Source organism: Lepidochelys olivacea (assembly GCF_965140295.1).
Source record: "Lepidochelys olivacea isolate rLepOli2 genome assembly, chromosome: 5".
Lineage (NCBI taxonomy): Eukaryota > Metazoa > Chordata > Testudines > Cheloniidae > Lepidochelys > Lepidochelys olivacea.
The window spans coordinates 27,263,607-27,276,582 of NC_140415.1; the positions used below are offsets into that span (position 1 = coordinate 27,263,607).

At 47.3% G+C, this 12,976-nt stretch overlaps 1 protein-coding gene across 4 annotated transcripts in view; it reads right to left on the reverse strand.

Moving 5' to 3' along the window:
• GDNF (glial cell derived neurotrophic factor) overlaps window positions 1-12,762 on the reverse strand; it is a 28,584-nt gene extending 15,822 nt beyond the window's left edge. Inside the window, exons 1-3 of one of the 4 annotated variants that reach the window (XM_084628344.1) lie at window positions 11,551-12,762; window positions 7,188-7,286; window positions 6,632-6,688 (exon numbers count right to left, since the gene is read on the reverse strand). In XM_084628344.1, coding sequence (XP_084484470.1) covers window positions 6,632-6,688; window positions 7,188-7,260 — 130 coding nt within the window. In that variant the 5' untranslated portion in view covers window positions 7,261-7,286; window positions 11,551-12,762. Of the gene's footprint in view, window positions 1-6,631; window positions 6,689-7,088; window positions 7,287-11,550 lie in introns of all 4 variants that reach the window. The other 3 variants (XM_084628342.1, XM_084628345.1, XM_084628343.1) reach the window with 3 other exon arrangements.
• Between the last annotated feature and the right edge of the window lie 214 nt (window positions 12,763-12,976).

The following is a 12,976-nucleotide window of genomic DNA, read 5'->3' on the forward strand; positions in this document are numbered from 1 at the left end:
GAAACCTGTTAGCATACAAGCTGATAATGTTTTCATACTATTACAATAAATAGTGCATAGAACTAAAACAGGTGCCACGTGTTCTACTGCAGGGCATCCCAAACTGTGATCCATGGACCACTGGTAGCTCATGGAGCACTTGACAGTGACCTGCAAAGATGAGTCTGTTCACAGGATGGCTGTTATCCTTTCCCAGTTTCCACACAGTATTAAAATATGGCCAAACATCCAGACCTAATATAACTTTTCCAGGTAGGCAATTGTTGTCACTAGAGAGTTGTTACGTGATTGTGAATGGAAGCGAAGGTGGTCCTCACATTTATGAGAGGGAATATGCTATGTGCCATTTGTGAATCAGAGGGAATATATCCATGAGAAAAATTCTCTGTTAAGATGTGGCCTGCATTATGAAAAGATTTCGGAATCCCTTTTGTTCTGCAGCTATGCCCGGATTCAGCAAAGCACTTAACAGGTATTTATCTTTAAACACATGCTTAAATCCTAATCATCACAGCACTTATGCATGTTCTTAAATCCCATTGACTTCAAAGAAATTTAATTACAGTCTTAAAGTTAAGCACATATTTAAGTGTTGTGCCGAAAAGAGAGATAATTAAGCAAATGCTTAAGCTGAGTTGAGGTGGGACCTTATACCCTTTTAAAAAAATCTTTACTGAAATTTGTAACAGAATCTATTGACACCTATAGGATCTCTATGAAGTGTTCTTAAAACTACAGTACACACCTGGTGAAGTCAAGAAACAGATTGACAGAGCCAGAAGGGTACCCAGAAGTCACCTACTACAGGACAGGCCCAACAAAGAAAGTAACAGAACGCCACTAGCCGTCACCTACAGCCCCCAACTAAAACCTCTCCAGCACATCATCAAGGATCTACAAACTATCCTGAAGGACAGTCCCTCACTCTCACAGACCTTGGGAGACAGGCCAGTCCTCGCTTACATACAGCCCCCCAACATGAAGCAAATACTCACCAGCAACCACACACCACACAACAAAAACACTAACCCGGTAACCAATCCCTGCAACAAACCCCGTTGTCAACTCTGTCCACATATCTCTTCAAGGGACACCATCATAGGACCTAACCACATCAGCCACACCATCAGGGGCTCATTCACCTGCACATCTACCAATGTGATATATGCCATCACGTGCCAGGAATTCCCTCTGCCATGTACATTGGCCAAACCAGACAGTCTCTACTCAAAAGAATAAATGGACACAATTCAGATATCAAGAATTGTAACATTCAAAAACCAGTAGGAGAGCACTTCAATCTCCCTGGACACTCAATAACAGATTTAAAAGTGGCAATTCTTCAACAAAAAAACTTCAAAAACAGACTTCAGTGAGAAACTGCAGAACTGGAATTAATTTGCAAACTGGACGCCATCAAATTAGGCCTGAATAAAGACTGGGAGTGGATGGGTCACTACAAAAAGTAATTTTCCCTCTGCTGATACTCACACCTTCTTGTCAACTGTTGGAAATGGAGGACGTCCGCCTTGATTGCAGTGGCCCCGTTAGCACTGACCCCCCACTTGCTAAGGCAACTCCATTCTTTTCATATATATACTGCTTACTATATTTTTCACTCCATGCATCTGCTGAAGTGGGTTTTAGCCCATGAAAGCTTATGCCCAAATAAATTTGTTAGTCTCTAAGGTTCCACAAGGACTCCTCGTTGTTTTTATCATTACATAGTTCATTTTCATTCTTTTACCTTAAAACACCCTTAGTCTCCTGTAATATTTTTTGTGCAACTGAATATCCTGTATGAACCTGTCTAAAGTATCTAGCGGTTTGTTTATTTCTGTTTTCCATCTTTATAACTAGGGAATGGTTTCCATGTTTCATTGAAATCTTTCCTTTTATTCTGCTTGCCATATATTGCTTTTTCATTAGATGCATCTTTTACATCTAAGAAGATCCATTCTAGTCCTGTTATATCTTTCCAGTGTCAAGGATTAACTGGTTTTGCCACCACTAAACATTTTGAAACCCACTCTATTTTAATGTCTGATAAAACTGAGGATTCATATAACTGCATTATTTAATATTATCTTACTGATTGCCATTAGGATATTATCTCAGAATTATGAGATTCCTGTACAACTCTACATCTTTTTCAAGCAGGTCCAGCAGAGATTATTATTTCTGAATTCTAGTTTCTGCATCCTAATGGGGATCAGAACAGTTTACGCAATATTTTAAACTGCATCCATCTGAGGATCACACTGTAGTAGCCTTATAACTTCTTTCCCATCTTTTGGTCCGTGGTCATCTGAACAGCTGAATTCCAAGAATTTCCCTTGAATATGCTTTAAGTAAATATATAGTTTTAAAATATGAATAATGAGAAAAATATATACTTGTACATTTATTTCCTTTTGAAGGACTCAGTCATTTTAATGTTAGCTCTTTAAGCACCCTCCTTGGGAATGTATTAGACACTGTATTTGACACAGAATGGAATGATGGTGTATTGTATGTGTCTAACAAATGGTATATAGAATAAAGTCTATTTAGATAAGAACATATCATTTGTTTAGCACTAATAATGTGTTCATCTCTATATAGCATCAAAATATAAAGACAAGTCTTATCCTCATGACCTTGTATTCCAGTATCATATCCTGGCTATTCAACATTTCCTCTGTGTTTCTAATATAGTAAATAAAAACACTCCAGCTCACAGGCACTGACTTTTATTTTTGCGGGTGGGTACTCCTCTCTGCCCCCTCTTCCCTGTGCAAGTGGCTGGCAGGGCCTTGGTGGAAGAGGCCAAGCAGGGATGGGGCCTCAGGGCAGAGTAGGGGGTGGAGCCATGGTCTGAGCGCTGGGGCCCACAAAAGATTAATCTAGCCCTGCAGGCGCTGAGCACCCCCTATTTTTTCAGTGGGTGATTGAGTCCTGGAGCACCTACAGAGTCAGAGCCTCTGCTCCAGCTAAAGATGTTAAATGGCCTAACACTAAATTATCTTTAACACATAACAAATTCCTGAAATCAAATCACTAGTCAACAATCTAACTGTGCCTCAGGTACTGCAACTTATAAGAACATCATCTGCCTTTTTACAGAGAGAAGCTCCTACAATGTTTCTTTTTTTTTTTTTTAAGTACACAGCTAGATCTTACACTGTGCTCCCCCTGTGCCAGTGATCACATTGTAGGTAATGGTCTATCTGACTTGGGATTCCATTTACCCTACAGTTACAGCCATGTTGATGTACCAATTAGAAAATACATATGCCTAACACTAGGTTTGCTTTCATAGGTAGGGCTAAAGAACATAGCCATTTAACCACTGTGTATCCAATTATTGGCATAGTTCTATTTATAATGTGTTTTGTGTTCATACAATACATAGTATCTACAGAAGCTAATTGTGTGCCACTCTTGCTCATACAGGACCCTTTGATCATGCCTTTATAACTAGTATAGCTTCCTCTCAATCACTATAACAAAATATCCCACACTTCATCGCCTTATGTATTGCATGTGACATTATGCATATATCCTCCAGAAATTCTATCCCCCTGTCACAAACTATCCCATATGGCTCTTCTGGTTACATGATCAAGAAGCAGGGGGCTGATTTAAAATGCTCTGTAATTAGTGCAGGCTACATTGAACAAGCTGGTGTCTACTTTAATCATATAGCTGAAGCCTGTACTGCTGGTGCACATTACTCTATGACCACTGATCTGAAATGGAGGGGTCATCACAGTACACCTGGTCAGATTGAGAGGTCAAGACCTTGCTCATAATCTGGAGCAAGGGAAACTTTCAGGCCAATCTGAATTTGGTGCTACATAATCTTGTGGTCTCAGAGCACTATCAGCACCTCTCAGAGCACCTCATGGACAAAATGACGCAGTAAAGTGAGGAAAGATGAAAATGTGAAAGTCCTGGTATAACTGAGCTGACAACTCCAACTATGGCTCAGGCCACTGCTGGACAAAGTACCCCTCCTTCTAGGGAGCTGAACCGGAACAAGGCTAACCATTGCTCCTGGCAGCATATTGCAGAGCGACGCATATTTCAGAGAGGAGAGGGAGGATGAAGATCCACAAAGAGGAGGAGAAGCCATTGAATTCCATTACAGGTAGTGTTCAACCCATTTATTGTGTTGGGATGCATGTGTGGTGAGAGAGAGACACACACACACACAAAATGACGTGTGGAAGAGGATGGGACCAAAGTCATGAGAGCAGATTGAGGAAGATAACTGTGGAAGGGGAACCCGTTAAAAAGTGCCTGAGTCTTTGATCTCTCTCTCTCGGTATTGTATTGGTATGAGCACTTTCCACATAAAATCAATAGCACATGGTGAAACCTCCAGTGGACTTTTTTTGGTTATTGTAATGGTGAAAATAGCTTTCAGTGAAATGGAATACACTAGCATGCCCTCTGCCTACACGCTAATGGCATTCATCCCATCCTGATTCAGACTCCCCCAGACCCTGCTATCAAAATACAATCCCTGACTCAAAAGCCAGTTATAGTACTTTGAGTTCTGCCTACACCCTTTCTTATTATGGTGGAACCCAAAAACCACTGTGGGCAGAAGTGCAGTGACATATAAATCTCCTCACTGTATTTTCCACTTTATGCATCCGATGAAGTGAGCTGTAGCTCACAAAAGCTTATGCTCAGATAAATTGGTTAGTCTCTAAGGTGCCAGAAGTACTCCTTTTCTTTTTGCGAATACAGACTAACACGGCTGCTACTCTGAAACCTGTCATTTTGGATATTGTTAGCTTATTAGTCCCGGTGTTTTCAGAATGGCATCTAGATGCCACACATTTTTAAAATAGAAACAGTAATAAAGTGAATCAAGGTATTTAACTAATTAGGCTGGAATATCAGCATATAGCCAATCAGCTCAGCAAACCCCTGCTATTTATCAGGCTCACCGATGTAGTCAATACAGGAGTTTCTCTGAGCATGCATATTTCACCAGTCTTGGGAAAAGAACACAAAAAGAGAGACTCACTTATCCAGCTTAAACCTCAGGGTGAGTAGCAATGCTCATCTTTTCTTTGCACCCAGGCCCATCTATTTGTGATTTCCCTTGTAGGTTTGAACAGTGCAAGAGCATATTGCTCAGGTTTCTGAGGATAATTTCCCTAGTAGGAACATAGGAACTGATATACTGGATCAGACCCATCGTCCATCTCTGCTTGGCTCTACACTGGGCACATACTTCTGGAAGACACTGCTCGCTCATCCTGCCATGATTCACCTGAAACACAAGGCCCACATAATGGACATCTCACTCCTTAATCTACAAGATAGCCAAACAACAATGAGAAGTTTGGTTATCCTCATATTGGAAATAGACTAGACCTAGTGGGTAAGTGATTAGTGCTTCTGCTACCTGTCTGTCTCCTCTACTTGCTGTGGAGTGGATGGTTTAGGTGGAATAACATATTTTTAAAATGTCTTAATAGAGGGATGGTGTTATAAAAAATAGTTCTAGGCCTCATTTGTAGGACCCAGAACAATGGAACACTGATATCTCACCACCCTGAACTGACTTGTCGTCATGTAAAGTTACTAGTACAACTTTCTGAATGCTTTTTTCTTCCTACAGAACTGAAACAGCTGCAACTAGAGTAGGGGAGACTGGAACAAATGCCAGCAAAGCAGATCCTGAGGTTTTGTGGAATCTTCCACTGCACATACACCTTCCTTTCCATGTACCACAATGTAGAGGAAGATCGCAGCATCATAAAGCCTCAGCAATCCATGCAAGAAGAAGAAAACTAGGGAGGAGTTCTTTTGGTCATCTTGCATCTGATGAGGGACTGAGACAGACAGGATGCTGTCATTCATGGAACAGTGAGAAGTTCAGCTCAAAAGAGAGGAGAGCGAGGCCTGGGAAAGATTCCAATGGGAGAAAAATGAGAAAGAGTAGAGAAGATTAGAGAAGGAAGAACACAGATGTGTGTGGGGTGGGAGGGGAGAGAGGCTGAAGCCAAAGCAGTGGGAACAGAGAATGGAAAGTCGGTACTAAAGGGTAACTGCAAGGAAGGCAACTCTTGTATCATTTGCACCCAGGAGCAGCACTGTCTGTGTGGATGGGATAGAATTGTGCTAAATCTCCAGATGTGTTATAAATGTGTTCCTCAACACGGTTGTAACTGTAGCATCCTGTAAATTACAGTATCTAAGCAGAGAAGAGCATTACTTAAAGACATAGTGGGCAGTCTCAATTCTGGGTCTTTGCTTTGATGGGTTTAAGACAAGGCCCTTCATGTTAATTGAATACTTCCAAGTTTAACTTGTGTATGTTGCCACTGCTTACTGAGTCATATTAATGCCAACTTTAAAGGAGCACCACTGTGTATTTAGAAATCACACTGCTCTCTGAAAATGCTTTTCTTGGAGACCTTTTGTTGTTTAGGTATTATTATTATTTATTATTACCTAGACTATAGATTGTAAACTGTCTCTTACTGTGGGCTGGTCTACAGACAGGCTTACACTGATTTAACTACATCAGTTTTCTAAAACCCTTTTTTATTTCAGTGTAAGTCTGATGTGGACAATCTTATTCTGGAATAAAGGTGGATTTAACTGAGGTCAGTAGTAGCCCTACCTGTCTGTACCGTGCTTTGTAGGATGGGCTCCCGATCTTGGCTCAGGGTTCTAGGTGCTATTTTCAGACAAACAATAAATAACAATGAGATTTTTAGAACTGAAAAGAGGGGAAAAGAAGTGTTTCCTATCTGGGATCAGTTCAGCAATTCCCCCTCCTTTGCATGGATCTTTCACAGGGGAGCAGCAACTAGGAAAGCAGGTTTTTGGGAATAAATCCTCTGATACAACCATGCAAAGGGGATGGGAGCAGCTGTAGCACCCGCACCTCAGTCAGAATGCCCCGGCCCCCGCCCTGCCCAGCACCCCGCGTGCCTGGGGGTGGGCGCCCGCCCCGCAGTGGTAGTCACTCAGTCATGGGGCGCTCCGCGCAGCGAGCTCCCCGCGCGCGGGGTCAGACACTGGAAAGGGGTTTAGTAAGACAGACAGCGGTGACTATGAAGGGGAACGTTTCTTACAGTCACTTTGCACAGCATAGGGAGGCGGCAGGCTGATGGGGGAGTGATCGTCTTCAGGCCCCTCTACCACTGAAGGGGGCCCCTCGGGAGGCGTCTTACCGGCGGGCAGCGGGGATGTGGAGACCGTGCTGAGCAGCACCACGCAGACAGCCACAACATCCCATAACGTCATCTTAGATTTCCTTCCGACACAGGCCCCTGGCGGAGAGGAGACACAAGGTTAGCTCCGCGCTCGCTGTGCGCCCGTGGGGAGCGCGCTCTGCTCTGCGCTCCGGGCTCCCCCCAGGGCCAGGGCCAGGGCGTCAGTGGCCCTCGCCCGGACGCGCCTTGCGCTCGGGCGCCTTCTCAGAAGCCTTCGATCCAGCGCAGGTGCTGGAGTGAAAATGATCAACTCCCACCAGGGGGAAAAGGTTCGCTCCAGCCCAGCCTCCTGCGTGGGGGATTCCCCAGAATCCCATAACCGAGCCGTGCACAGACCAGGGGGTCTGCCAGGGCCCTGACCTCACCTCCCCCCCCCAGCAGCCGGCTATGCCAGCTGATCTAATTCTTATGAGGAGGTTCACACAAACCCAGCCTTCTGCTCGCCCGTATCGCTCTGAAGCTCAGCCGAGGGTCTGCCCAGAAAACGCTGGGGCTCTTTGCGTCTCTTGCGGCCTTTTAATAAACCCAAAGGGTTTGGGGAGAGGCGGGGGCTCGTTACGAAACCCAGCCGGTCCTGGAGAGACGCTGCCCCCCATCCCACGGATTCAGGCTCACGAGGAGCCAAGGAGGAACGTCTGACACGCTGCCTCCTTGCAATGGACAGGGCAGACACCCGCCCGCTCGCTAAATCCCTCTTCTCTGCCCACGGCTGTACTGATCCGTCCCCAAGGCCGACACCCCAGTACCTGGCTGTGTGGAGGCGATTGGAAAGCAGGGGAGCGGCGGGATTAAGTCTAAGAGGCACTGAAATGTCCCTGATGATAATCACGCACGGGAAGGGGAGTAGGGGGAGGCCAGGAGCTCGAAAGTCGAACTTTTTCTGTGGTACAAATCGTCGTGGCTCCTAATGGGAATCCAGGTTGGGTTTAAGCGTATATTTTATAAAACCAGTCGCGTTGCAATTTAAATCCATCACACTGGCTTTTACATCAAAGAAGGGAGTTGGCAACTTTCAGGCTTTTGATAGTAAAATGTTATGGGCACCAGGAGGGTGCAAGGGGGCTGCTCCCATCCCAGACATGTGGGAGAAATCTGTTGTTGCTTTATTTACATCGACTCCACTCCAGCCAGTTCTCCGCTTTTCGCAAACACCTAGGTTTGGGCAGATTCGTGTATTTTCCATCCTCCTTGTCTAGCAGATGTTAGCTTTCGCCTGTTTGTATTTTGTCTTTGGAGAGGAAACTCACTGAAACTGGTTTGTTCGGATTTCGTTAATGTGGGGTCAGATCTGGCAAATCTTACTTTGACCTCTCTGCGGTCAGACTTTGCCTCAGTCAGGACAGTTGCATTTAGCCCTGACTAGCCAGGGATGTTGATTGTAATATAAATAAGAAATTAATGTCGCTTCCTGAAGCCCCTTTACAATTTGTCAGCTGTCATAAAAATATATTAAAACACAAAAACTTTAAAAAAACCTAAGCAAGGCCCTTTCCTCCCTTAATATTTGGGAGTAATTCAGAGAACTACATTAGTTGTGTTAAATCTATCAACTCCAGGGCCATGATACATTTGAAAGCAAAGAACCACCTAAAACACCAGCGTCCCTAAAGCTTTCACCCCCTCCCCCATTTAACTGCAACCGATTTCCCTTCTGACTCAAGAAGAACGCCCCATTTGAGTGTTTTCCTTTCTGCACGATGGGAGGGGTTTTAACAAATGGATTTGCATTCAGCACTCAGATGATTTGCACAGCAAGGTTTGGAATGGGGAATATTTAACAAAGAAAATTCAATTCTCTCTCCTCCCATTAGGTGAAATCCCTCTTTCTCCGTCCAATACCAGAGCTGCCATCTCTGGGGCTAATGCGTTCATACTACCAATCTCCCGTTCAGAACTGGGCTACCTTATCCCAATCCTTCCTCCGCCTCAGACATCCTTAGGGCACCAACAAGGCTGTCCTGGCAGCTCTTTGCGTATTCTCTATAATGCGGGAGTCTTATAGAGACTTTTGCAGGCTTCTATCCCGGTCCCTTTGAAATCTATGGTGAATTTTCAGTTGACTTTAGTGTAGGTCTAGAATGTCATCCTGACTTTCTGTTATTGCCCTGTCATTGTACATTAAAGAATTTCAATAAAGATAGCTTTCAGAGTAGCAGCCGTGTTAGTCTGTATTCGCAAAAAGAAAAGGAGTACTTGTGGCACCTTAGAGACTAACCAATTTGAGCATGAGCTTTCGATGAAGTGAGCTGTAGCTCACGAAAGCTTATGCTCAAATAAATTGGTTAGTCTCTAAGGTGCCACAAGTACTCCTTTTCTTTTTGCAATAAAGATAGAGGCATCTGCACCAAACCGCATTGCCCGTTGTGCTTGCTTTATAAGACAGATCCATTCCTGTAGGTCTAAGTTTAACTCGCATGTTCTCTACCACTTGCAAAATCCGTGTCATTTTCTTTGCCCGCTTTATTCAAAACAAATCTTTCAGTGCGCTATTTCTTTTCTGTTGCTTGTTTTTAAAGGAGAGAAGAAAACAGAAATTCAGCAGTCACAAGCTGCCCTAAAATAATCCGAACGTGGAGAAGAAATTTCAGCAAGGAAAGCGATTCCACTTTCCCTAAACCGGGAGTTAAAGTGATGAGGAGTGTTTGAAGAGTTTCCCCAAGTGGAAAGGCACGAAAGGGGGCTGGGGCCGGTGGTGGATTAGTAACCTGCTCATTGCTATTGTGTGTTAGGACACGTACGTTTCTGGCTCTAGAGGGCAGTGTAAACCGGCCGCTTGAACGGCGATAACTCGGTGTACCCACCTATTACAATAGGGAGAAGTTACTATGTTTGGGTAGCCCAGCATGATGTTTGGAGTGGGAGATTTGTATTTTTAGGCTACTCTTTGGAAAGCAACAAGAGTGAACGTGATCCCGCATGGATTGCTGCCGGAAAACTCTGCCACTAAGTTTCAGTCCTATCCATCGGGTAGCAAAAACCATCTGTAAAGGACAACTAGGCATCCTGGGATGCAAACCAACATAGGTGATGCCTTTAGAAGACTTGCACGGTCTGTGTTAAACCATGTGGCCACTTCAACACTCCCTCTTAATTCATACCGCGATTTCAAAAGTTTTGTTTGGCTCTTAAAAGTTCCGCTCCATACTTAGTACATTGTCTGAGGAAAATGACCTCGGCAAATATGCGTTGGGGAAGTTCCGATGAGCAGGCTATTGAATAATGTAACAAGCAGAGGTGGTAGCTGTCAGCTCCCTGGAAACATACCTCACAGAGTGGGATGAATCACAGCAAGGAAACTGTTCCCTGCGTTTCCCAGTCCTATGTTCATGCCTGTGCACTATTTTAGACCCTGGAGGGGTGGGGAGCCTAACGATTGCTTTGTGAGGGCGTGAAACGAATCCTGGCTGAAAGGTTTATTTGCACACGCCTTAGTTCGACCTCAGCTGCCTTAAGCGAGGTGCTGCGGAGCCCCCGCTTTGCTGCTGCTGGCCCGGTAGCAGCATGGGAGGATGCGGGGTTTAGACGGCGGCGTTGATTGCTGGGGCCGGGTCCGTGGCTGAATCCCTCCCGGATCGCTTACTCCAGTGTAAATACTTGGCCTCCTGGGCACACCAGCCCCTCCAGCCCGTCCTGTGGGGTGCACTCTTGCTGCCGGGTCTGGCAAGCTGGCAGGAGACGCTGCAGGCTGGCGAGGGTGACAAGGGGTTCGCTGGCCGGTGCCTTCGGGTCCTTGTGCCTAAACTTCCCCCAACAGCTTCTGCGCCGCGCAGCCACCCGCAACCGCGGGTCCAGGCAGCGTCTGTGGCGGACCCTTGCCCAGCGGAGAACAAACACCGGCGGCAGGAGGTGCTCGGAGCTGCAGCACGGGGCGCGGCTGGCGAGCGGCGCTGGGGTGACACCGAGTCTCCATCCCCCAGTGTCAGCCCCAGCTCGGGGGTGCAGGAGCCCACGCTCCGGCAGAATCCTCACTGCTTGGAAAACGCCTGGAAGGGCAGAAATTCGTCCCCGGCCCCTCGCTGAGGGCTGGAGGTGCTTTAAACTCCCGGCTCTGGCTGCGGGCCCGGGCAGGGCGCCCAGGTGCGAGAACTGCAGGGAGGGGCGCAGATGTTTGCATTGACCCAGGTGGCGTAGGCAGGCCCCTCCGCTTACTTCCCAGGATCCGAGGGGAAGAATATTAAACCTGTTTATTTCCCAGGGGTGCGCTGGCTCCTCCCTGTGCCCCTCAAGACCAGCGATCCAGAGCCCCTGCCACCCCACCCTCCGCCCCCGCCTCCCCTGCCGCCACCCCAGCGCCTCGCCAAGGGCAGAAAAGTCACTTTACCTTTGAGATGGTCTCGTCGGACCCAGCGCGGACATTAACTCCAGGAAGCCCGGCCGGCCGCCAAGGGATGCATGTGGCTCAGCTCGGGGATCCTCCAAGGGGTGCTCGGGAAAAGTTCACAATCCCGGATCAGGGGAAGGGCCTGCTGCCGCCGGCACCGTTCCGTGCGCCCTCCCGCGCCGCCGCAGGTGCGCGGTCCCTGCGGAGAGCAGAGGCGGCCCCCGGTTCTCGCCTATCCTTGCCCTGCAGCCGAGTCCCAGCTCAGCAGCAGCCTGCGCCGCACAAAGCGCCGCCTGGCAGCGAGAACTGGCTGTGGATGCTGCGGTTGAGCTCCTGCCTGGAAATCTGAGCAAGGCACCCCATCAACAACTGCGGGGAGTCCGATGAAGACATCAGGGCTCCTGGAACGCCAGCTGGGCCGGGGGGAACGGGGCACTCGCACATGCACGCGAGAAACAGCTGAGCCGGGGAAATAGCAGCCTGCGGGCGCAGCGAGGCTGGAGCTGAGATTTGCAGCTAGCAGCCGCCGCCGCCGCCGCCAGCCTTCCTCCTCCAGAAAGGGATCGCGTCACGTTGAAAGGTTAGATCCAAGAGGAACGTGTAGAGTAAGAGCGATCCCTCCTGCAATCCAAACTTGGTGCGAGAGCATCCAGCTCCTCCCGGCAGCAACCTGCGCGGGACCCACTTTAATCCGGTGGGGTCAGAGCGCTTGGTAGGAGCGATCCGCTTTTGGGACCTGCCACCGGAGGGGTCTCACACGAGGGCAGATGTGGGCGCGCAGGCCAACGTGCAAAGCAATTGATTTGCCAGGGCGAAGTAGCAAGGGAGATGGATTTATAGGGCCCCTTCTCGTGACGTGCCCTCCGCTGCCTCCTCTGATTCGCTTTCGGATCTAAACACACGTTAGCTCCCAACACTGGATCCGACAGAGTTTCCAAATATCTCTTGGCTGAAGTCAGAGGCTCCACATATCATGTATTACATGGCAAGCAACGAAGAAGGCTTCTGAAGTTGGCCGGCATCTTAGGCTGCATTTTCAAGCGGATGTAACATAACACCACACTTTGGTAGAAAGGCACACACACTCCGCATCCCAATTCCAAAGCTGTAACATCATTTCTAAAGGAGCAGGTCAAAGAAGGCTGCGTTAAAACTGATTTCATCCAAAGTTCCCCAAACCCGCAGCGGGTCCTTATCCCTAGCCAGGGCGGTTCGCAGGTGAGCAGAACGCCAGGGAAAAGGCGCGGGGGGGGGGGGGTGTCCAAAGAAAGGGGTAAGGAGACCTGCTATTTCAGAGGCTTTTCCTGATTTCTTGGTGATCCAGGTAACTAGACCGAGCTAAATCCAATTTCTGTATAGCCGTGCAAAGAACAGCACGTGTGTTAGGTAGTTCCTATACCGTAACGGCAAGCTTTGCTGGTGATTT